The sequence below is a fragment of the Dermacentor albipictus genome, unplaced genomic scaffold (assembly GCF_038994185.2).
Source record: "Dermacentor albipictus isolate Rhodes 1998 colony unplaced genomic scaffold, USDA_Dalb.pri_finalv2 scaffold_13, whole genome shotgun sequence".
In the NCBI taxonomy this organism is placed as follows: Eukaryota; Metazoa; Arthropoda; class Arachnida; order Ixodida; family Ixodidae; genus Dermacentor; species Dermacentor albipictus.
The window spans coordinates 7,706,093-7,732,548 of NW_027225567.1; the positions used below are offsets into that span (position 1 = coordinate 7,706,093).

The 26,456-nt window shown below is 44.5% G+C and overlaps 1 protein-coding gene across 1 annotated transcript in view; it reads left to right on the forward strand.

Moving 5' to 3' along the window:
- Nucleotides 1–18,292, forward strand: part of LOC135915877 (uncharacterized) — a 45,423-nt gene extending 27,131 nt beyond the window's left edge. Inside the window, exons 2-3 of the mRNA XM_065449066.1 lie at nucleotides 5,128–5,494; nucleotides 12,466–18,292. Coding sequence (XP_065305138.1) covers nucleotides 5,128–5,494; nucleotides 12,466–12,902 — 804 coding nt within the window. The 3' untranslated portion in view covers nucleotides 12,903–18,292. The remainder of the gene's footprint in view (nucleotides 1–5,127; nucleotides 5,495–12,465) is intronic.
- Nucleotides 18,293–26,456: the final 8,164 nt, after the last annotated feature.

The following is a 26,456-nucleotide window of genomic DNA, read 5'->3' on the forward strand; positions in this document are numbered from 1 at the left end:
CCACAACGATCCACAGTGTGGCCACACCGGAGTCTTCAAGACGTACAAACGAATTCGCCACTGCTATTACTGGCGCGGCATGTACAATTTTGTACAAAAATGTGTTTAGTGCTGTCTTGACTGTCAATGCCGCAAATCGCCGCCTTTACGCCCGTCTGGTGCCTTGCAGCCACTCCCGTGCCCTGCCACACCCTTCGATCGCGTCGGCATCGACCTATACAGCCCGCTTCCTATGACGCCAGACGGCAATCGGTGGATTGTAGTTGCTGTTGACAACGTGACACGCTACGCTGAAACTGCTGCTTTAACAAGTGCTACAGCGCGGGATGTAGCCTTTTTCGTCCTACATCGCTTCATGCTTCAACACGGCGCACCTCGAGAACTCCTCAGCGATCGAGGCCGCGCCTTCCTCTCCGAAGTCGTCGAAAGTTTGCTCTCGGAATGCCGTATTATTCATCGAACAAGCACGGCATACCATGCCCAGACTAACGGGCTCACAGAGCAATTTAACCGCACACTTGGTGACATGCTGTCGATGTGCATGGCATCTGATCATCGTAACTGGGACCGCATCCTTCCATTCATCACGTTCGCGTACAACACCGCGATCCAGGCCACTACGGGATTTTCACCTTTGTTCCTCCTGTATGGCCGTGAGCCTACGCATACCATCGACACGCTCTTTCTATACCGTTCTGACGCCTCCGAGTGTCTACCTGTGGCCGACGTCGCCCGACAAGCCGAAGAATGCCGCCAGCTAGCACGCTCCTTTACGGCAGAGCAACAGCAGCGCCAGAATGAAAACCGCACCGACACGCTTCCAAACACCACCTACGCTCCAGGCATTCTTGTGTGGTTGTCTGTCCCTTTCCAGACTCCGGGGCTTTCCTCGAAACTCGTCCCAAAATTTGAAGGGCCTTACCGAGTCTTGGAGCAAACATCGGTGAATTTTCTAATTGAGCCACTGTCACCACCTGAAGACTTGCGCCGGCGTGGACGTGACATTGTCCATGTCTCGCGTCTCAAGCCCTACCACGACCCTCTGCCTCCTGATTTTTAAGGCGCCAGGATGGCTCTTTTTGTCCGGGGGGAGTTTGTGAAGAAGAAGACGCGCCTCGTGGCACAGCCGCATCGCCAACGCGCGGCTCGGCTCCGCTCGCGCTGTTGATTACTGTCGCCTTTTTGGACGGTGCTTCGGGCTGTCTCACCGTTCCCGGTCGCTGCGCCTTGCATTAGGAGCCGCCAATAAACCTCTTCTCAGTTGCTCCATGCTACAGTCGGGGGGATGACAATTTTTCCCTGTCAATTATTTTGCTCGTCTTACGGGCTTGTGGAGAACTGATCTGCTGGAACCTAATAGTGTTCTGAGAAGTCAAATAAGGAGCACCTTTTCTTCATATGGCTCGATTTCACTCGTATATTAACCTTTACTAATGCTCCAAAAACGTATTTACTGCTCCAAAACAGACATTTCCTGCTCCAAACCTGCTCCAAAGTGCCAAATTAGCTGCTCCCAGAGCTGCTCCAAAACTTCCTTGGCCACTTCCATCCCTGGAGGCAAAAAAATTGTTGAATCTTGTGTTTTGTTCTCAATATTATTTGGCCACTCATTACATTATATTTTCAAAGATGCACTTTTGTCTATCTATGCTAAATTTGAATAGGAGGGCTTTAACCCTTTATTGATAAGCGTGGCCTACAATGCCAGAAAAAAAAAGTTTTTTTTGTGAAGTTTCAGTATTTAGTACGAAGTTTCTGGCTAAATGTCTTCAGCCAACACTGAATGAATGGCAGTAAGCATCATTTGTTGGATTAAAGTGGGAACACTGAACGAGGAAGAAGTTTGGCATGCGACTCACTGTCTTGTGAAAGCAAGGTCAGAGGAGACAGGCCGATGCAAGATATCCAGCTGCAGTGGTGTTGGTGTCGCACATATGATATAAAGCAAATGAAATGTACTTGATGGTTCACATATGATGAGAGCTGTCAATACAAATTGAAAACAAAGCCTTCGGTAGCTTGTGGTGCAGCCCACTTCCAGTTTCCTGCCTGGAGGTTCTCCCCTTATTGCTGAAAAAATACGGGTTGACATCCAAGCCAGTTGGTACATAGTTGAAGAAAGAAAACCAGTCACAAAAGACAACTAGAGAGGTTCACACCACAACAACTAGACTATGAACTCAGCTTTATGAGAAACGGCATACTCCCAGCAAGGCCAGCACAGCATGCGCAATAACAGCATCACTAATCACAGAGCATGGAAAGACACCACATCTATCGTGACCGACCTAAAAAAGCGAATTCTTTTTCAAGTAAGCGCACCGAGGTTGTACTAATGCAGTCATCACCTAATAATCTGATGTAGTATGCTTCCATGATTTCTCGCTCTTCTTTGCCCTTGCCCCTACCAAGAATCGTTACATTGCTGAACAGTGGGTAACAGCCACATTCATTGCAATGGTGAGGCAAGTGTTCACCGCCATCGAATCCCAAGGAGGAGTGGTGCTCATGCAGCCGGCCATTAGTACATCAACCGGTTTGGCCTATGTAAACTCTCTCGCATGTGAGAGGGAACTACCCATGCGACACATGCCGAGAAATGGTTTTCGTGCTGCGTTGTGCAAACGTGGTACCTTGCCCTGCCTCGAGAAATGTGCGAGCACAGACCTGAAAGCTTGCAAGGAGCAGAAGACACTAAACTTAATCCTTGCTTGGCCACAACCTTTTTGAAGTTGTGCCTAACCGTATGCACATATGGCATGACTTCAAATTTTCTACGTTCCCTTGCCCCAACATCTGCCAGCTTCGTACATTCTTTCTTAAGCTTCTGAAGCAACGATCATCAGCTTTTCTCGAATGCATTGCGGAAACAATTCATTGCAATCCCTTTTTAACAATCTTTGAGTGTGCAGAACCAAATGGGAACAGAGCTTTCTTGATTCTAGGTGAAAACATCCAGCATAAATGGCCGTCATCAAAGAATGTTAGTTGCAGTTATAGGAACCTAATCGAATGACTCCTAGGAAGTTCATGAAGAGTCTATGAAGAAGCGTTAAAAGCAGTCAAAACATTGTCTACTGCTGCGAGCAGAGTGTCATTAGGTAAAAGCTCTATAAGTACAAAAATATCGTCCACATACCTAAAAACTTTGCACACACGCTTGTCTTAAGGGAAATATTGAAGTGTCGTGTCAAACTTTGCTAAAAAGATCTGGGAAAGCACTGGAGCAATCAATGCTAGAGCCAATCCATATTCCTTTTTTTCTGAAAGAACAAGGAGTCTGAAAATTTCTGCAACATATTTCTTTCTTTTTCTTGATTGTGCTTATTCTTGATGTGTTTGCACATTTAGATAGAAAATAAAATTTTTTCTGGGTATTTTTGTGTCTCGTCATTGAAGGGTTAAGGGGATGAGTCTGCTCCATGCTAAGTTTAAATGTCAGTTCATTGTACGAGCAAGAGAAGGCAATTCCTTCTCTTATTGGTGAAACACAGGGTGTGCATTGGGTTCATTGCCACTGTGTTTCTCAAGCAGTCTTAAAAGTGAAGAAAGGCTATGATGCACAATGTTCCAACCCCATGTCTAAATTGGACTGTAAGAAGCCTTGTTTAGGTTTATTATGTCCTCAAAGTTTACTCCAGTGCCATCAGATATTACTACTCTGTCTGTATGTTCACCTGCTGCAATAGTTTAACAACTATGGAATTATGCTGCTAAGCACTGGTTCAATTCCTGGTTGCTGCGGTCACATTCTGATAAGGGTTGAATACAGGAACATTCATGAACTGGGCATTGGGTGCCCAATAAAGAACTCCAGCTAGTTGAAGCTGAACCATGTCCATCTGCCACTCTGGCTGGCATGCAGTTGGTCAAGTATGATAAACATGAGATGCGCAGATAGTCCATTAGTACAAATCCAGTGAGTGGACTAGTCTCGTCACCCACTAGTGGAATGCCCTGCTGCAGCTCTTTGTGTTGCTTATGTGACTACACCACAAAAAACTTCTTGTGAAGAAACATGCTACTATTCTCAAACTATAGTATAAAGGTCATCTGTTGCTTATGTAACTTTTTATGTAATTTTTCTATGCAGTATTCGTGACAAAAATGGTTTAAAATATAGGAATACCAAAATAATGCTGTTTTGTTCATACCTACAATATGTGGATATTGCAGTCGTTAGTCTTCTTTCCTACCTGAACGAATGCTTAGGTTATATCTCTTACTGAGTTAATAAACCATTCATATTTCTAGTCTCATAGTGCAAGTTTTAACCTTCAATCTCAAGTAGTATTTGTTGAAATGGATTGTGGGTTTTAAAAGCACACTTAGCAGACACAACCACAATGAAGTATGAAGAGCACAACATGAACACCATCTCCCTTGCATCCGTGCCTTCTAAGCCTGCTCTTAAAATTGCAAATCCTTACGAACATGAACTTCCTGTTGTTTTGTTGCAATGAAGCACTTGCAATTTGGCCCTGCAGTCAAGAGAGCACTTTAACTATTTATAAAGATGTGCATCTTGCAGAGAATCATTTGGAGAATAATGATGAAGTGCTGCAAAGTAGTGTTATTGTTACGGTCAGCTGATTGGCACACTGTCTCATTATCCACATTGGCAGAGCAGCCTGTTTTTCAGAAAGCAAATGTTGACAAGAGTCTAAAAGGAGGGGGTTATCACTGCGATTGGTTTATAACCTAAGACTTCTGCACAAATCTTACAGCCAAAAGGGAGAGATGATAATCCTATTCTTGCTTGAACAATCTGAGCCTTCAGTGAATGCTTCCTTTCAAGCCACGTGTTGCAGCTATGTGCCTTCTTGTGGAGGTGACGTATGCATTTGACACGCATAGGTCACCTGCATTTAATATTACCTTAGCACTGACAGACAGGCACCTGCCTGTCTGTCAGAGCTAAGGTAATAATAATTGTGGCAATGAGTAATCAGTCATTATGGGGAAATGTGTAATAAATTATGTTGAGCTATTGTAACACATATTTTGTACAGAAATCTGTACTGCTGCTTCACTTACCTTTCAGTGCATCTGCACAGCTCCCATTGCAATCTTGCTTGTTGTACTTGTCATCTCACTGAACGAAATTTTTTGCTGCCTTATGTACAGGGTGATGGAAATGATGAGATGCAGTTCAGAAAACTGCTAGGCAAGCTGCAAGCATTGTGGACCACTGAAAAGTTCTGCAAAAAACAAGATGACATATGGCATCTGCTCAAGCGGGATGTTCCTCGAAGGTCTAGGTTTGGCTGCCATACTGTCTATGACTTGCTAGCCATTCTCACTGACCGAGAGGTGGTCACACCACAAGAAACAGTGCTCTTGGAACGGCTTGCTGCTGTATTCTCAATTCAGGAGGCTTCGGAGCACATACAAGCATATAAAAAAATACCACTGGACAGAGACACCTGCAGCCTGTGTTCTGCACCTAGTCATGTACCCTTTCTGTACCGTCCAACTCCTCAGGAAAACACCGGTGAGTTTATGGCCCCATTCTATTATTAATGTTTTGTTTACACTTTGATACTCTGTAATCTATAACACTCTTTAATATTCTTTTTCACATCCCATCTTGTTACACTGTTCTGAAAATGAACCAACACCAACTTGCCCAGCTTTAGATATTACTGCTTATAGAAAGCATGTAGGTAATTTTATAGAAGTCACCCCATGCCTTTTCTTTTATCTGCCATTCATAATAGAAATTCTTTGTATTGTCTCTTTATAGAAATAATTAAGGAGTACAAATAACAAAATTAACAAAAAATGAAAAATTTATTAATACCCTTGCACATATTCTTAAAGCTCAACTTGCTGTGGACTTTAAAGAAATCTACCAGTTTCGTAAGTTGGCTTCTTAAGTCTGTAGGTATACCAGCCTTCATGTATGTGAGTACAAAAAAAAAAATGTGTGACATCATATTAGACTGGAAACGAACTAATAACAAATTTCTTAGACTGATTGGACAGGATTTCTGTTTGACTAATGCAGAGCCTGTCGGTTTAGCACGGTAAATTAAAACAAACATTTGTTATAGAATGCTTGATATGGCTGTGTGCAATGTTGTAAATGAATGCGAATGAGCAGTAATTCATGTGCTGACCTAAGTCTTAACTATTTAATTACAGGGGGCTCTTAATATTATGACTGACACAGCTATTGCAACATTTTCATTCTGAAAAAAAGATAGGTACCAGAAGGAATGTGTGCTAATATACACCAGTACGTGGCTGAAGCTGAAGCTCTTGCGAACATTTTTTCGTTGTATGTACTTGTAACTTACTGTATCTACAAAGAAATTGGCATACTCTAGTGACTCCTTAATTCCCTTAACTGAATTACTGTGAACAGCTGTTACGAGCTGTTTTCTCATGGCTCCTTTAATGGTTTGCTTTGTTTCGAGCTGCTGCACCATTTTCTGCCTGGCATTTTTTCAAGCACATGCATTCCCAGGCTGCTTCTTGTAAGGCTGCCACCTTTTCTGTCTCAATTGGCCTATGCAAAGGCCCCGGCTGTGGCTCTCCATTCCCTGGTTCATTGCAAAGAAGCTTTTCCATATCACCCACCATACCGAAGCCTTTTCCTGCTTACTGCACATTGTTCGTTGCACCTGAGGATAGGCACATTCACCAGATTGCCTAGCTTGTAACAGTTGATCGCAGTAGAAAGTGGACATGAAGTAGGGGTTGAAGAAATATGCACTGGTTCATTTCCCCACACCACAATGTACCTTTTTATTTTCATGTGTGAGTATGAGTGCATGTGCATGTGTGTGTGAGAGAGAGAACCGTTTGCAATTTTTTAGCCCATTCTCTTGCTTGTAACTGCTGTCAATAGTAAAGGAGGCATTGCTGCTGTTTGCAGTAACAAGCATGTGTGATGCCCCTTCGGGCATAATATTCGTTGGTGCGCCAGGCTCAGCGGCCTGCCAGGCTGGGTAGGCAACGTTGGTCACTGCACCCAATAAACAACTTCTACAGGAGTTTCCTGCCGAATCTGTCGGAGCATCTACAGCTGCTCCATCTTCTACTTTGAGATGGTCAGCAATGGGTCTGAAAGAAGGAGCAGGACTGGGCTTTCCAGCGCAGCAAGGAGCTAATAACCAAGGCTCCAGTGCTAGTACACTTTGATCCTGCCAAGCCTGTCGTCCTGACCGTAGATGTGTCGCCGAACGGCGTGGGAGCCGTCCTGCACACCGGGAGAAAGATGGCCAGGAACGCCCTGTGTCGTTTGCTTCTTGTCGGCTTCATGCTGCAGAGCAATGCTACAGCCAGCTGGACAAGGAAGGCCTGGCCCTCATGTTTGGTGTCGAACACTTCCACCAGTATCTGTGGGGCCGGAAGTTCGAGGCGGTCAAAGACCACAAGCCACTGTTGGGGCTGCTGGGGCCTGACAAGGCAGTTCTTGTGCAGGCATCTCCTCGAGTGGTACACTGGGCCTTGAGGTTGGCAACTTACAGCTACGAGCTGGTTTACCGTCCGGGAAAGGACCTGGGACCTGCTGATGCCCTGAGGTGCTTGATGCCGTTCCAGAACCTTCTGAAGTGTTCATGCTGCAGCACGCGTACCGGGAGGTGCTCTCCAGATCTGCGGTATCCCAAGCAACCAGGCGGAACTGAGTCCTGTCAGGTGGTGCGGTGTCCCGTGGGAATTGGTTCAGCAGGCCTATAGCCACAAGGCCGCCAAGCTGAGCTTGCAGCAGGGCTGCCTACTGTAGGGTTCCAGGGTGGTGATCCCACAAAGTCTCTGGTCCAGGGTCCTGCATGCGGGTCATCCTGGCGTGAAAAAGGCCAAGATGGTGGCCCGGTCCCACATTTGGTGGCGTGGACCAGGACATCTCTCGCATGGTGCAGAGCTGCCAAATCTGCCAGGAGCATCAGCGGGCCACACGTCACGTGGAAATCACCCCCTGGCCGTTCCCACGTATGTGGATCAGGCATGTGGATTTTGGGAGGCCCTTCAAGGGCCATTACTTCCTGGTGGTGATGGACGCCTTTTCGAAGTGGGTGGAGGTTCTACCTGTCACCACTCCATCAGCAGGCGAGACCATTGCAGTGCTACGACAGGTCTTCACCGTCCAAGGGTTGCCGGACCTCATCATGTTCGACAATGGTCCTGCTTTCGTCAGCACAGAAGTACCTGGCCTGGCTGATGAAGAATGGAATCCGCCGGATGATGGTTCCGCCTTACCTCCCTGCTTCAAACAGTGCAGACGAGCGGGTGGTGCAAACCATCAAGGACAAGCTCAAGAAGAGCCAGACTGGGGATTTCCGGATGCAGATTGCCCGATTACTGTTCCAGTACTGGACCACGCCCCACAATGTCACTGGTCGTGCCCCCTATGTGCTCCTGCTGAGTGGGATGGTCAAGACACCCTTGGATGTCTTGCATCCGGACCTCCGATCCACAGTGCTCCTGAAGCAGAAGCTGGCTGCTGACCGAGGGTGCCGTCCCGGGCCTTTGCTGGAGTTGGGAAGTCCAGTTTTCTTGCCAGGAACTGTCGTTCTGGCCCACCCTGGTCCGCCGGAGAGGTTGTGTCTCCTGCCAGCGCCTCAATGCTGCTCGTCCACATGCCAGGCGGGGCCATGTGGCACAGACACGCCGGCCATGTCGGGCTTCGCCTCGGGACCTGGCCAGCACTCTCAACTGCCACTTCAGAGTTCCAGCCCGCAGGAGGACTAGCGGCAACACCAGTCGCTTCCAGTGGAGCACCACCAACCTCGGAGGCGGCAAGCGTTGCCAGTGGTGCCGTGCCCGTTGGGCCAGTGTCAAGTCCGGCACGACTCACAAGGCTGACCACTGCGGACCTTTTGGACGGAGCGAGGCTGGCTCAGGCAGCACCCGGCTCAACACCAGTGCCCAGACGGAGTACTCAACTGGGGAGGCTGCCAGACCGTTACTCGCCTGGATAGCAGGCACTGTCAACTTGTCTGGGATGGCGGCAGAGCCTTATGCTTTGAACATGGACGTTTGTTTTTTTTAGTTAACAAAGTTGGGTTAAGGGGTGTAACAAGCATGTGACGCCCCCCTGGGCATAATCTTCGTTGGCCCGCCAGGCTGGGTAGGCAAAATTGGTAACCACACCAAATAAATACCGACGAGCACAGCTGCTCGGTGGTCAGTCATCATTCGTCACCACCACGCTGCGGAGCGTCTGTTTAACGGGGGGTGCCTCGAGCCCTCCCTCGTTCACGAACCCGGGGGGATCGTGACACTGCACTAAGCTTGGACACGGAAGTAAAGGAGCACAAGCGTACACTAACAATAACAGCCACTGGATTTAGAGCTTGCTCCTTACCATATTCATCAGGATGCGAGAACACTTCTCTCTAGTCTGTTGCATGTGAGTACAAAGTGCATGTGCTGCTGCTGTCTTTTGTACTTTTCAGCAAGTGCTCACATGGGCCCAAAGTTCAGATAGCATTGTGGCACTGCCTAGGGAGTTCTCATTGGAAAGAGGAACAATAGAAAAAGCTTACATTTATGTGATCCATGGGAACTTCATTGTGACATATATGAAAACTTTCATGCAAATTTGGTGAACTTACTCTATCTTGTTTGATAAATTGTGCATGCTTCTCATATCTTGCTCTTTTTGCTTCCCGTTTGTACAATTTCATGACAAAGCGTTGCTTAAACTGGAATACAACCGCAATCTTTGTAGTGGCTTGCCAAGTGGTGGCCTCGCATGCTGTTCAAAAATGAAGCATGCTTACACATGGTGCTTGTATATTATATTCAGACCAGGGCCATGTACCAACCACTGCACATGAACACAAGCAAATGTGAGGAAATTTCTTTGCTCCAAAGGAGTGCCGATGCAAAAATTCTTCCTTTATTTTTGCCCTCTTAGGTAGCTGCTCTCATAATAATCACATTGTAAGGCCTCAATTTCTAAATCATGCGGCAAATCATTTATATCTTTCAACGCAACAAATTCAAGAAAGTGCACTAGGTGCAGCATGGTGTACTTGAGGCAGCACACCATGTTACACAATGGAATTTGAAGATGGTGGTCTTGCGGTATCACAAACCAGTGATGGACTGCTCAGTCGGTTTCGTGTAGTGGTTGCAGGCCTCGTAACTGTGTTGCCAAAAGTTGTCTGTAAATAAGCACTCAATGGGATAGTAGGGGAGAGAAGGTGTGCGTGTACTCTGCATTCCCAGGAAAGCAACAATGGATGACCAGCCATATCCCATGTCGAATGTAGAGAAGCATAGATTGAAGTAGGAAGGAACAGCTGATGTGGCAGTGTGCCCAGCTTGCTGCAACATGCTCATGGTGTAGCTTATTCTAGGATGGGACTTGTGACCACTGCACTGGGCCAACTAGTGCATGTACCAATAGGTTATGACACCACATGACCTCCACACTGCACTTGGTAAGCATATTGAATTGATTTCAGTTATATATGATGCAATTATTTATTTCTTGCTCCCTGTGGGAATTGAGGTCTTGTACCATAATAAATGGGCATAGGCTATTAAAGAAAAAGAAGACAAATTTTAGACCATTACTTTTGAAATATTTCCTTATCTGTTTAGCTGCAGTTTGAATAAAATAACACTGCAATATTTTCGATGGCAAGAAGTGACTGAAACTCAAAAATTTATAAGATCCCTTGCCAAAGGGCACTAAATTGAATTTTGAGTGCATGCTGTAGCCCACGTTATGGTCACTACTGCACCATTTGACCCGGTCCAATAGTCCAAAGTTTGTTTGTAAATTCCAGGAAGAGGGTGTAGAGCTGATGACTATTGGCTCTCACATAAGCTACTGCATGAGTTGTAAGACCTTGGGTTGGGCATATCGGAAAGGGGTAGCAGGCCCTCACCATCGTCAGCCTCACCCACGCTGAGGACGTTCATGAAGGGAGGAGCAGGTTTTTATCGAGAATGAAGGGTACTGCTTTTATTTACAGTAATTACATGAAGAATAGAGAATGTTATGTCTCAACAGTCTAGCCTGACTGAATCGAAGCACACCAGAGGAGCAGCTGAAAAAGACCTCTTAAATCCCCCTGTCCTCCCTAGATCCTAGGCAAGGGAAACCTGCAGTCGCACCTTGCTCCAGTCGGAGCATCCAAAGTCGCCGAAGGCTCCGCCGCGACGTAGTTAGTAGTACTGTGATCAACAGCTCCTTGCAGAACTCTGCCTATGCTATTTTCGTTACTATCACCAGTGGAGTATCACCACAAATCTGGAAAGCAGATATCTTGTCGAAGCTGGAAGTTAACCAAATGTAAATAGGCCGGTTGACTTGGGGAGCCTATGGCAAAACCACAAATGAGGCAGTGCAGGGTGAGATTGGTTGGGCCTCGTTTGAAGTCTGAGAAGAGCAGAGCAAAATTAGTTTTGAAGAAAGACTCGGGGACATAGATCAAAATGAAAGGGTGGCTAAAGTGCAGCGTGGACACAAAATGGAGAAAGAGGTCAAGAAAGTTGAGAACCAACTACAGAGTAATTGAAAGTGTAAATAGACAACCAGGAGTCATCAGAAAGAAAGTCGGCGAAACAGAGGGAGTGAATTGGATGCAAATAATTGAAACAAAAATGACTATGGAGATTTACAAGGATGAGTGGAAAGGAATTGGAAAAGAAAATCTGTACTATAACTCAAATGTAAGTGTCTTTCTATTCAAGGCTCAAGCTGGCTGCCTAAGGCCAAAATATATTCCAGAGCAAATATTCGCAACTAGATGACAGTGGTGTAGCCAGAGGGGCTGACCGGGCTTCAGCCCGCCTCAAAACTTTTTCCGGCAAGTGCCCTTCTCGCTTTTTTTCCTGGCATGTTGCCTATGTACAAAAACATATCTTTCAAACGCCCACCCCAGACAAATACAGGATAGTACTCGCCTTCAGGCAAACCAAGGGCCTGCTCAAGCGAATAGTTGTATTATTATGCACCAAGTATGGGAATAATGGAACCCATTTCAATGCGGGCAGACTGCAATATGCTTGCATACCATGCAATGGGTGCACGTTAAAGAACCCCAGGGGTGCAATCGGAGATAGTTGTTGGAAATGCATGTTCAGTTTGCATTCATTTTCACCTCGTGCAATTGGCCTTGGTCGCACAGACGGGTGCGGCCGACGACGCCAACATGGCCTCGGTCCATCGCGTGAAGCGAAACTGAATGCAAACTGAATGCATGTTTCGAACAGCGATCTCCGATCACGCACCAGGTTGCTAAAGGTAATTAGGAGTCCACCACTACGGCATCCCTCACAATAAGATTGTGGTTTTGGCTGGTGAAACTGCAGAATTTAATTAAATTCCCTGATGGAAAGCAAAATTTCACTCTGAGACCTAAGAGTGAAGGTAATACAGCAATCATTCTTTGAAGAGATTCCTGCCTTTCTCTTTATTACACCATCACTTTGCTACTCTCTTTTTCTTACTGGACTGTGAAATACTGCTTCTTGTTTTCATTTTGTTCTCTATAGGCCAAAAAGAATTGGTCTGTGCCATCCTGTATCTCTGTGAACAAAAGTGTCCATGGAAGACAGTTGTTCGGGCATTTCCGAAAACGATAAATGTCAAGGAAGGTGAGCTTGAGCGGCTGGAATCCATGAAATGTGCCTCTAAGCCACAGTTGAAACGTTGCCTGACCTGTTCCGGATTTGAAGTTTTGGAGTCATGGAGGAAGAAACATCCAAAACACGCCACAGTGCAACTCTTGGTGAAGTACCTGGCCAGTGAACGGGTCAGTTCTAGTTATGCTGAAGACATTGAAAATGGCTTTCATATGAGCATGACTGTGAGCTCAAAGTGCCTGCTGCTTAAGTCAGGGTGTGAGAGGCAGGCACAGCATGGTAAAGCTGTCTTAGTACATATTGTGTGTGCACAGATTCTGAATCGGGACGCTTGCGAAAGCTCTTGAAGGTTGTCACATATGATTATGTACAGTCAACCGCAAAAGTTTACAGGACGCAGAATCTGCCAAGAAGCTGAATTTCGCGAAGCGTGGTCACACAGCCTCGTATTAAATGTTCCAGCATGTAGTAGCCTTCGCCTCCTACACAGTGATTCATTAAATATGAAGTGCCATGCCTTAACAGTGCAGGAATTCACATTTGAAGGGGAAACCGCATCCCGTAAACTTTTGCTGTTGACTGCACATATATATTGAAGGTCCCATTTTGAAATTGGATGCAGTAGCAGCGGCATAGGGTGATGTGTATTTATTCGCTGTGTTCTGTTTTGAGGCATTGATTCAACTGTCATGCTATACTTATAGACTGACTGAAGGATGCACAGTGTTGTAGTCCCCGATGCCCTTGTTGTCTGCAGAAGTGTTGTGCATGCTGTTTGCTGAGGTTTGTGGGGTTCTCACATTCTCTATTGTAGAAATTGCATGGGCTTTCCTCATGAGCCTTCGCAGTGCAACAGCTTGAGAGGCTCCATTGTGTGGAATTGATATAGCTGGTGGCCGCATAACATGCTAGCATGATGTTCTTGGTGCCAAGAGCAAACCTCCTCCTTATGTGTATGAGCATGAGCATTTTTGGAGTAGTTTTTTCCAGTTTTTATAAGCTGCTTTGTGCCCTACCTGACTTGGGAGGATCATCGGTGGGTTAATAAGGGAAAGCCCAGTCATTGTTTTGACAAGCATGCTTGTGCTAGTCATGGCCAGACTTGGACATCAAGTGTTTTCCTCTTCTCGCTTGGCATTGTATTCTTGATTGGATCAGTGGAATGCTTTGCGGCCCTTGTTTGTGGCATGGGTCTGCCGCCACTGAGGTCATGCGGTACCAGCTGGCCTTCGGTGTATGCCAGAGAGGTAGGGGCAGATCATGGAGTCTGATCTCGTGTTGGTATCACATGATGCAGCACCTAGTGCAATGCCTCACTAGCAGTGGCCATTTGTTGAGGTCACGGAGTAAGACATTTAGGAGGTGAAACTCCTGTCAGCGCGAGCGAGCACCGGTGACCAGATAAGGTCACAATTGTTGTATGCGCCAATGGGGCCGTATACAGTGGCGACGCCATGCGGCGCGTCGTAGAAGCCGCAGCGGCAAAAAAAAAAAATGCACACCCGGGCAGGCGGCTTTGGCGCGCTCTCAACGGTGGTAATTTCTTTCCAGGCCGCCAGCACGATAACGGCTCCGCAGGCTTGTGACCTTTTCTGGTCGCCGCGAACAGCGGAGTTTCCACTCCTAAATGTTTCTTGCTCCGTGGTTGCTCGTGGTTGAGGTCGACACATTGTTGCTCTGTAGACATCTGGTCAACGCTCTGTCGATACACTCAACAGCTACACAATATGAAAATCACCAGTTGAGTGCTCTGTGGCTACACTGTTCTGCTGCTAGGCAGCACAAAGCTGTTGGTTCGATGCCCAACTACAGTGGCCATGTTTCAATGGGTGCAGACCGCAGAAAAAAAGCTTATGCGGTAGGTTTGTCACTCAAGAACACCTAGGTGGTCTAAATTAAGGTGGTGTCTCTACCCCTAGTATCTGTCATAGCACAGCAGGGGTTGCCTTGGGACATTAAACTTAATCAATTGATCAGTCAGTCAGCATGAAAATAAAGCTGACAGGAATTATGTCCTACGTGCCAATTTCTTTTGTCGTCTCGCTTCGGCTGGTTTGATCAGGCTGCACAGATAGAAGGTAATGCCCCTAAAAGTATTCAGCTGAATACGTACTCCATTGTGTCCGATTAGTAAAGGTGATGTTGTGCGGCAGGTGTTGGCACATCTTCTATTCTGCAGGAATGTGCTGAATTGGGCTGGTTGGTTCATGACAAAGGGGGCAAAAACAGCGTGAAGCACAGAATGAAAGCAGAGACCGACAACCAGTGCTTATTCCATTGTCAATTGCAATATATAGGAATCCTTAAATGCAGAAAGGTGCAAATATGTATATTTTACAGGCCACTGTCATCTGCAGTTTATCATACATTTGACAAGTAGCGCATTTTGCTGCAGTGTAAGGATTTAGAGGGCATGCTTACACATGAATCACCATGTATTAGGAAGGCTTCACATATTTCACAAGCACGTCGCTCTGTGTAGCATCCCAAGAGCATACATTATTCAGAATAAGGTGTGCAGGCACAGTTTCTGTAGTGATCTGCCAGGTGACTTGCTACTGACCCACCATGGTTGCTTAGCGGCTATGGTGTCGTAGGATCGAATCCCGGCCACAGCGGCCGCATTTCGATGGGGGAAAAATGCGACAACACCAGTGTACTTAGAGTTAGGTGCATGTTAAAGAACCCTAGGTGGCCCAAATTTCCGCAGTCCCCCACTACAGGGTGCCTCATAATCAGATAGTGATTTTGGCTTGAAAACCCCATGATTCAATTTTTGAATTTTAAGTTGCGACTGAGCCCCTGAGCAAGTATGCGTGTTCTTGTAAATGATCATTAATACATTGGCCAGTTTGTCCTATGTAGCAGCGCCCACATGAAAAACGGCACCTTATACCGTATACGACTTTACATGTGCAGTTAATAAAAGATCGGGCATGTTTCTTATCACATTCGTGCTTTTTGGAATCTTCTTCGTTCATTCTATGGCAAAAAGTGGAAAATTTAGTGCATGCAATGAATACAACTTTCATTTAAATTTTCCTGCAATATTTTTTAACCTATGGCAAATGTTGTGCATGTATGGAATCACAGCCGAACTAGAATATACATTGTTTGAATCATTCTTGTTTTCACTGTCTTTTTGCCGTCTCACAGTGGCTAATAACTGTTCCGCTATGGAGGTTAACAACGGTGTCGGATAGCCAGCATGCTGCAGCCGCTGCACTTGATGTAGGAAGCTACTTGACAAGACCGGTTTAGTGCTTCCTTGAGACGGAATGGAGTGGTGCTTAGTTTAGCGAGTTTTGAATGCGCAGACGGATAAGGTAAAAAGCTTTTGCACGAGTTGTATTCATAATGCCAGCGCATGTGGTCTAACCTAAAGTTCAATTCCATGTCCAAGAATGGCATCTTATTGTCAGATCGTATCGCAGGTGTCAGTACTAAATGCTTAATCTCAGAATGAAATATGTCAAAAATCTAATCTACAGATAACTGTTGGTCAGTTTGGTTAGTCCAGTGAAAAACTAGGAAACCATCAACAAAGCGGAACACTTCGACTGCATTTGTCTTTTGGAGGCTAGCCTTAAGGCACCTGTCATATCGCACTTCTAAAAGATAGCTAAGTACTGGTGCTTGGCATGATGGAATGCAAGCACTTTTGTGTTGGAAGTAAAAAGTATCCCTATGGCTGACGACAGTAGAGTCAAGTTAAAAACTAAGCAATTCTAAACATCTGTCTACATGAATGCTTCACATGTGTTGGAAGTTTGTGCACCTGAGCTTGCTATGTGCTTGCTAACTTCGTCACTTACAGACTCATGGGGCAAAAAATAATATAGGTCCTTAATGCCTACTGAGAAGGCGCTCACTCGTTCAGGACATTCAATATGGAGGTACTAAGTGACGGTTGCTGGGTCCTGATTAAATATGGATCATCTACATGCAGGACAGCAAGCATCTTCTGTAAGCAGGAACCAACTAGGCATTGCCAGGTGCCTCGTCCAGAGACAATTGCTCCGAAAGGGTAGCCTTCTTTGTGGGTTTATAAGAGAATATCATGGGCAGGCTCAAACCTTCTGCTGCCTTGACAGGCTTGGCAACAGCAGTCAGCCCCGCTTCTTCGCACAGCTTGGCAGCTTTTGACTTTTGCTGGGCTGAAGTTGCCAGAAATGGCTAGCTCAGCGTTGTTGTCATAGACGTGTCTTGGGATGATCATAAAGCCACTTTTTTTGTTTGCCTGGAGTAGCTTTATGTCACCTTTTCATAGTGCGGCGACAGCAGTATTCACACGGTTAGGACTTCCCTTGACATCTTGGGGCAAGCATTCAACGCGTTCTTGTAGCAGTTGACCAACGTCTTTCGCTTGTCCGACAGCATTTCTGACAATGCTGAGCAATTCAACCTTGTCAAGTCTTGGATGTTCGCAGAATTTTGGTCCTTTCCATAACACTTTTTGAGCATCAGCCGGGATTGAGACTTTTTCAAGGGATGGCAGCTTCTTGTCCAGCTTGCAGTTTTCTGGTGTCTTCAAGGAAGAAGTTGGTGCCATCTCAGAAGATTTATGCGAAAGTTGTGGGTCCTTTTCAAAGAACTTCTCCCTACTACCTCTCGGCGCTTGTTTGAGATTTGCAACATGCAGTCATTCTGTGTAGAATCGCACTAGTGATTCATCTGCAAGTGTGCGCTCTCTATCCTTGCATTGCAGTGAAATGCGCTACTTATCAAATGTATGATAAACTACAGACAACAGTGGAATGTCATATATACATTTTCTAACCTTTCTGCACATAGGGATTCCTATATATCTCAACCGAAACTGCAATAAAGAGTGGTTGTCAGTCAGCGCTATGTACATCGTCTGCTTCCATCCTGTCCTTTGTGATGTTTCTAAAAAACCCCCTTCACCTAAACATTCATATTGTTTGCAAAGTTTTAAACTTCTCAAAAATAAAAATCATCCCGGAGACAAGAGAGATATCTTAAATTACTTCTTGCAGCCACGTCCCTTTGGCTGTTTACCTTCATAGTGTGTGCATGCTGTCCAAAAATGTGACACTTAATTTTTGGTTGTCAAGTGTATTGAGCAGAAGTTCAATAAAGGAATGGTGAAGGCAAGCTTTAGTGCCATGTCACTGCAAAATAAACGTTTCACATTTGCAAATTAAAAAAGCACACACTGTAGATAGAACAAGGTAGACGCTGGATTTACTCACTACCAAAGTTTACGAGCACGTTGGTTCGGTGGCTGTGAGCCTTTGCTTCCTAGTACTAGTATCAGAATTCGATAAGAGTTGAGACATGTTTGCTTGTGGTTCATTGGAAGCTTTTTATAATCTTGTAAAAATACTTATTGCCTTGCGCATGCCCTGCTCGTTATACCGTTGTTACACATTCATTTTGAACAACCTTTGCTACAAACTACCGTTGAAGCCTGAGAGCTCCGTAGGCCTCGTTACACGAGCTTGCTTGGAGGAGTCGATGGGAGTCGCTGATTTTAATGCTTGTCTCTATCAATGGTCATTGCATATGCACGTATGAGAAGAGTGTTATGCACAGAACTTGGAAATATAAATCTCCCTGGGTTGTTCGCATGTGTTTTTCATTTCATATTTGTAGTCCAAAGAACATTGCCTTTTTGTGGGTCCAGGGGGAAAGAGATGAGGTGGTCTATTTTATTATCTTTGTATTGTCTGTAAAACTGTATGAAAAGTTTAATAAAGAAAGCATTGGTCAAGGAACTTAAATGTGTCATTGTATAAAATTACACTGACATAACCACGTGTGCTCTGCACAACAAAAGACCGTGTTCCAACACTGCAGCTCACTTGGCATGTGATCATTGGAACAGCAGGCTGTTTTCAACAGGTTAGGTTGAGCAAAATTATGTATGTTGAAAATTTCAATTGCATTTGGAACCCAGTTTTAAAAAAATTCCCTTACCGCGAGTGCTTTAACGAGCTCGTGCCGCGGAAAAGCCGGTGTCGTCGGCGGCATTAGCCATGAGTGAAAAATCCAGGAAGGCAATCCATAAATAAAAACAACTTGCTAGATGGGCTGGGTGGGAATCGAACCAGGATCTCCGGAGTGTGAAACGGAGACGCTATCACTCAGCCGCGAGTTTTTTTTTTCTTTATTTCCAGACAATCAACAAATACATCAATACACACTGCTGCCACCATCTGACAATATTCGCTTTCCCACCGCTGCGCTTGGAGCTTGCGGTTGAGATTACAAAACTTTCATTTTGGCAAGGGCATCCATCAATAACAACAGTTCATCGTCATACGCTAACTTCTGAAACACTTCTTGTAGTTTACTGATATTTTCAGCAAAATAGGAGTTTACTGTTCTCACATTTATATCACAATTCCTTACAGCCATGTGGTTTCTCCAGATACTGTGAAGGCCGAGAAGAAAGAACATGTCATAATGTATACTGTCTTGCACTGTCGCTAGGTAACGAATACCATGCGCTGTTAACGGCAATTCTTTTTTAATAGTTCTTTGCATAATATCCCAAAAGAAGACCACGCTCCAACAGTCTAGAGAAACGTGTTCTATAGTTTCTGGTTTCTCACAAATCAAACAGTTAGCCCCCCATGGTAACTAGTCCCCTCTTTCTTCTAGCCATGTTTTCACAGGCAAGGTATTAGTATGTAGTTTAAAAAAGAATGTTTCCATTCCCCCTGGTACAATCATTCGTTTCACACGTTTTAGCACATCTTTCCCTTGGCCTTCGTGGTACATTAATCGATATAATGGTTCTGGGAACATAATATTAATATCTATTAAATCCGAGCTTATCCGCTTACGACTCACTGTAGCCAAATATTCTATGGAAAAGTGGTGGTCTAAAAATCTAAATGCTTCGACCACCTCACGTAAAAATTTACTCGTTGCGTAACACGCACCCTCCCTCATCGAGACAACAAAGTTAGGTAAGACATTGCTCAATCGGACTTGAATAACTGTTCGCAAGAAAGGGTTTGTCGTGTCTCGTAAGAACAAAAATCTAGAAACCAGTTGCTTTAAGAATAAATTCGGTAATGACAAGCCCCCCTGACCCAACTTGCGAAACAAGTTGTTTCTGCTTGTTCTTTCATATTCAGACTGCCACACAAAAACCGCAAATACTCTATGGAATTTCTTAAAGTTGAATCGGGAACAGCTCAGGACTTGCATGAGATACCACAGCTTGCTCACCAAGAAGATTCTGCAGATAGCCGCACATGCGAATATTGAGGTGTCACGTCTGGCCCACTTATCAGTTTGAGCTTTTAATTCCTGCACTTTGCCATTCCATAAATCTTTAGTGTCTCGATGTGTGCCTAACGGTGTATCAAGATAAATCCCAGGCGTGAGCTACGCCTGCAGCGAGCGTCTAAATGTCGTACAAAAATCCCTCACGTGACCTGATTCTAGGTGCCTAGAGACAGGATTGTTTAGGGACTTTTGGAGCTACATCCACGATATCTCGCACAGACTGAAGAAGATTGGCAATAACGCAAAGGCAAAGACTGGTGCAACATGCGGCAACCTAGATGATCCCACACAGAATCGACTCCTGCAACGCATGGAAGTGACGTCACTAAATGACCACGTCACATGCATGTGTATTTCTGGTTTTTCAAGGGCGCGTGGTTTAATTGCTTGTTCGCACGTGACATTCATTACGCATCCTGTCAGCCACGCTTGCGGGTCGTGCTTTTCTGCTGCCGCTGGTGCTGGTCCCAAGGCCTGGTTCTGCTGCATCCTCGCAAGCCTTTAACATCATCCTTTTGATATGCGTGAAAGCTGCTTTGCAGGGATTTTTTATGTTTGCTAGCATTATTTATATCTGTTCTAATTAGTATTTTGATTGTGTTTGTCAGGTATTTGCCGATCTTGCTGTCCTTGTTCGCGACTGCTTGCTTTGTTCAACCCTAGCGCGGATTTCTCGGATTCAACATATATAGTGCTGACTAGAAGGTAGCCTCCTTTCGTTTGTGAAAAAGCTCAGATTTATTTTCTCACAGTATCTTTTTTTTCTTCTAGGTGTCATTTTAGATTGCACTGCTTGCAACATGACATGTTTTGGTTGCCGGCGACTCGGACCAATATTTCCCATCACGTCGTAGTTTGTCAGTCAGTGTTGCCGCACATACAGCAGTAAGGATTGAGCATTTGCGGTCAATGATTGCTGACAAGCTAGCTGGTTTTGATGTTGTCATTGTGCACGTTGGCACTAAGAACAATCTTGACAGCGTCAGCGTGTGCATGGGCAAGTATCGCCAGCTCGCGCAGGGGATCATTGATAGAAATTCCATGGTGCATGTAGCTTTTTCTGCCATTCTTCAGATTTTTCTTCGTTGGGGGCAGAATCAGTACAGCTCATGGGAAGCTCAGTCCTCTTGGTTGCATGACCTGATGATAACTACATAAAGATTAACACTGCCCTGATGCCTGCCAGAGTACGGCTACACATTCCTCGGTGGTCTCGTGGACAACTGGCCCAGTTGCCTGAGCAGAGATGGTGCCCACCTGAGCTGCTTTGGTAACAAGGTGCTGGCAGACTTCCTGTACCAGGGGGCCTGCGCCCTGTCCATCCATCTGGAGAGAAGCCGCATCCAGCAGTCCTACAAGGAGACCCAGGCACCTTCATGGACCAGTTGGACTTGGCAGGACAGCATCCCTGCCATCTCCGAGGCTGACTTTCCCCCACTTGGTTTGCATATTTTCATTTCTTTTCAAACAGCAAGTGGACCTTCCACAGCACCAGCTCCTGTCTGGAAAGCCAGCACTGCTCCCTTGCAGAGGCACCAACCAGCCTACCAGAACCCTTCAACGGCTATTTGTTTTGATGTGGGCACAATTCAGCATCTAGAGCATAGGTTCACTTTGTATTATTCAATTTGAAAACCTGATCAATCTGCTTCTAAGTAGTAGCAATCAACTGTGTTACAAAATTTGCTTGCCATTGGTCTGGTACTGCTTTAGCAACCAAAATCTGTACTGACATTGCCCCATTACCTTCCCGTTGCCGCAAGTCTCTCGGCGGAGCCTGACCGCTACAGAGCACATTCTCAGGTGGCGGATACAGAAAACTCTTGTCATGAAGCTGCGCTAAGCAGCTTCATGCAAGACAGGTACTTGTGCCAGCGGACGAACAGGCTAAGAAAATGCTAAACAGCAGCACTCAGGTTGTCACAGTGACATGTTCATCTCGGAGTGCAAGTTGCGGATTCTTTTTAAGCCTTTGTACTTCACCTGCGTTTTCTTCCCTCTCTTGTACAGGTCCACTAGGTGTACCAGCTGCATGCATTCACACTACCATCAAGTCATCAGGAGCGTCTGTACCTCTATCTAAATATTACACTATTGTCTAAGATAGAAAATCAGACTTGTATATTTTGCTGTAATGGTTCTGTTAATAAAACTGATTATACATATTTATTTTCTTGCAAAGCTGGCATTGTATATGTAACAGGCCAGTGAAGCATATAATCTAACTTTTTTTACTTTTTTTTGCAGATGCATAACACTCACCTGCTATGAAACCAACTTGCAGTGCACAGTTCATACAAAACACAGATGATAGTGCACCATCTTGAGTGCCTTGGCATTTTTATTTGGGAGTATTTTGTATCAGCTATGCAGCACAACTTGACTTCCATGTTCAAGAACAAACTAGCCTACACACGTTTCTTTTTGCACTAACTACGTTAAGCATGTGCCAATTAAGTCCTAGTCAAGTCTTTTTAAATACTCCTCCTTGATCAGATGCTTGTCACTGTCAAAACTGAGGCAAGGTATAGCTTTGTCTACAATTCTTATTGGACATGAACACAAATGAACAGAGACGACAGCATTAAAAAAATTCATGCTAAAGGGCAGTACTCTATAACAACCCAACACTCAAGTCCAGATTGCACTGTTTTGCAATGAACGCACTTGAAAAGCACAACACACATTTACTGTTCGATTGTCTTTCACTGTTGCATGGGTGATCAAGTATTGGGCCCCTGTACCTAATCTGAGCATACTTTAAAGAATTGTAACACAATTCAGTCATCCAGATCACATTTTTGCATGCACTATACCATTCTTTTTTTCTAGAACTTTTTCTGGGTATCCCATAGACATGCCGCTGCATTTACATGGATGTTCAGCGAACGTCTCGAAAAGGGCATTTTGAATGTTAATTGAAAACGGCCTCAATATTAATTCAAAGCTTTTCCTATTTTGTTTGACTGAAAGAATACAGCACATTTTTATGGTGTATGACAGTGTAGCCCATCTAAATGTTACTTTAGTGTAGCAGAGAAATCTGTATGCTCATTAAAAGAGCTATATAAAGTTAGCCTGCTTCACTACATGAAATGGGTATGAAAAGGTGACATATCTGAGGGATAAAAATTCGAAGTTCACAATAATTGGTAAAACGGTGTAGAGCACTCACCTAAAGCACCTAAATAAACCTTTTCATGCCTTGTTCACATACTGATTTCCACTACACTATAACACTTTTGAGCATGCAACAATTTGCAATTAAATAAGTAGCAATTTGAAAGCTCATTTGTAGCTACAAATTAAATGTGATGTGGAGAAAACTCGTAAACATGCACAACTTGCGCATTTCATGATTAAGCTACTAGGAATTTATGGCTTTCTATTATTTCATTGCAGGCTAAGCTAACCAATAAAAACTAAGACTTGCGCATCATGCTTTGCCACATTGAAATTCATATCGCCCTGTTGTTCGGATGCTTCATGTCACGAGTAGCTGTTCTAGGTACTTTAATGCTTCCACCATAAAGTCAACCCATATGGCTTGAAGTGCCTTTTCTCTGCACTATGAAGGAAACGTAAATAATCATGTGAAACTTACTCCACACTTATTTCTTTGGCATTTCAGAGTTGGTAGACCACACTAAACATACACGTAGCGCAAAAATTTGTTCGTTGACTGCACCACTAAACATCCTACCATGCTGCCGTGAAGCTATAGCATCAGGTGACGGCTTGGCGTGCTGGCGGTGAGGGTGGTGGGGGAAGACGGAACTGTGTCGTCGCTGCGCCCTGCCGTGGGCACGGATATGCACTTGACCCACCCCCTTTCCCCGATGCCTAACCGCATAGGTCATATGCAGAGTGTCACAGAATTCTGTTTCGAGGATTCTGTGCATGTGCTAATGTTTCTCCAGCCATTGAGCGTAAGTAAATTAAGAAGACTAGAACATAGCACTGCTGACTAAGTATGCAATAGGTTGTGATGATTGTGACACCGATATGCATGTGTAATCTTGCGCATACTCGTTTATCAAAATGACGTTCCTATAACTTGTACCTCTTACAAACTTAATTGTGATTTCATGCACACTGTGACACAATCGTACACACCCAACCCACCTCCAAAGTGGGTGAAGTACACCTATAAAGCTATAAAGCAGTGTGTGACTGTTGGTGGGATTGACTCCGTCTTCCAGCAAAGCGGCCCAATGTTCTAACCGTTAACCCATAATTGCACATATACTTCTCTTGTGCCAAAGTCACTCTTTGAAACATCTGGTGCGTGCAAAACGTGCTAGTTGGCAAATAGGAGGTTGGCAAATACATTTTTCTAATAGGAATAGTAGGTAACGAACAGTCAAACACTGATGCGTACAGTTACAGCAGGCATATTTATCTTGGAATTACGCGTCATGCTTATATTGTCTAGTAAAAAAAGGACAGCTATCAAGGAAGATTACGATTATTTTTAAGCAAAAGTAATTATACCTCATATACTTGAAGCAGATGTAGTGCTTCTGAAGAATCACGTCCAAACTGCACACACTAAAACTTTAAGCTGGGATATTCAAAAAGACAAGTACATGTTTTCTCGCCAAGTGACCTTTAGTGTGCTCAATTGTGTAAAGTGTGCTATTATATGATTAATGTAATTTGCTAATGTAAAGAAAGAACAAGCCAGGATCTCTTGCTTCATATATATGCGCTGAATCAACAAGGTAATTAAGAAGAACACCAGAAATAAACACGAATATTTGTGTGCTTTCTGGCATAAAATAATTATCATGTAAGCCACATAACATGCTTTCCAAAGCATCCCCTACCTTAACTTACAGCTGCATCACATGAAGGCACTTTGTAAGAACACACATGCTTCATGATCATTCACTGTGTTAGTGACTCCCACTGAAGTAGACTGAGAACATATCTGGGCATTGCATTCAATAGCTGATGTAAAGTGAAAAGACTGCTGCTTGTAGGTATGAATGAACCAAGTGAATAAGAAATATAGGTTCTCAAACTTCTAGTAGTAAGTGTGGCAGCACTTAAGAAAAACATTGCAACTAAAAATTGCAACACATGATGAAATAACTGAAATAGCTAGGGAGAGTTTAATAGACCAATAAACAGGAAACTGCAAATTCCCAACATTTCTGAGTACTTTTCTTCACATGTACTCACCTCATAAGTATGACTTCCTTTAATGCTCGAACCTCTGCCTTAATTTAATAATTCCCCATTCTCGCTGCTTCGATCATGCTGATTGACATCTAGCGCAAAGGTTGGCAAAAGTAGCTGAGCATGTGCATGTGTTGTGAGGCAAGCTGCCCATATCTGGTAGCCGCATGCCAATTGAAATGAAAGGGAAGCCTTGAGGGTAAACCATAGAGAAGACAGATACCTTGGTTCAATGATAACTGAAAACACCAACATGGAAAATTTGGACAGCCCACAGATTCAGCAGAATTGACATAGTTTGGAAAAACTGACAAGATGCATTATATTTATGTTACACAGGTTCCAGTCAAGTTGAAGATTTTCACGGCCTAATAAACTTATAAGACAATACATGGCCAGCAATACTGTATGGAACCTAAACAAGTTTAATAAAGTCACCTAGAAGTCAGGATGGAGAAGTGACTGAATTGAGGATGCTAAAATGGTTGAGGTGGAGGCAGATTGTGAAGACAGGTCTTAAAAAATTAACATTCAACGCACACTTTAGTTGGCAAAGATTGGACTCAATGTTCAAGAAGAAATTGACTAAGATAATTTAGTGGTATACATACATGAGAGAGCAGCAACAATACAGCAGAGATAACTGTCATGCAAGAGGAAAGGTCGTCAGTCTAAAAATTAACGTTTGGTCAGAAGAATGGTTATGCATGGGCTCAGGCTCATGTACAATTCTGTATGGTACGCATGATGTCAGAGCTGCATCGCATAAGGAACTGTGGCCTTACATGCCTCGATTATGAAATGATGTGGGCCAAGAGTGGAACAAGGATAGCATCAAGAGGTGGCCTCCTCCAAAGGGAGAACGGTAGGGAAACGGGGTGAGAGAGATTTCTTACGCAACAGATACAGAGTCATATGAGTCATAGTCATAGAAACCATGACCCAAGGAGCTGCACAACAAGGTATATAAATTCAAATCTCTATACAGTTAAACCTCAGTATAACGAAATTCTCTATATAACGAAGTATTTAACTTTCCATAACCCGTTCTCCATAGAACACCATGCATTTAGAGCCTCAATATAAATAAGTGTGTTTGTGTGCAATTTCAATATAACGAAATCTCGCTTCTGCCGCAGAGGAGTGCCAAGACAATCAATGGTAACTTCCGCTGACGCAGATAGTCAAATGATTGAATTACAAGCGGCTGCTTGCAAACGCACCTCTCAAATTGCGTGCAGCGCGACAAGAACAACAGCTTGGAGCCGCATCATGTTCCGTATAAATTAAAAGTCCAAGTGCGATAAGATCCTATCGCGCCCCGCGCACTTGTGCTTTAGGTGCGAGTGAAAGTGTGCGAGGGTGAGACAAGATGGTGGCTTCATAAGCGCGGCCTTCCCACGCGAGCAATGGCAAAGTGGGGAAGGAAAGCGAGCTCGCGGTAACGCGAT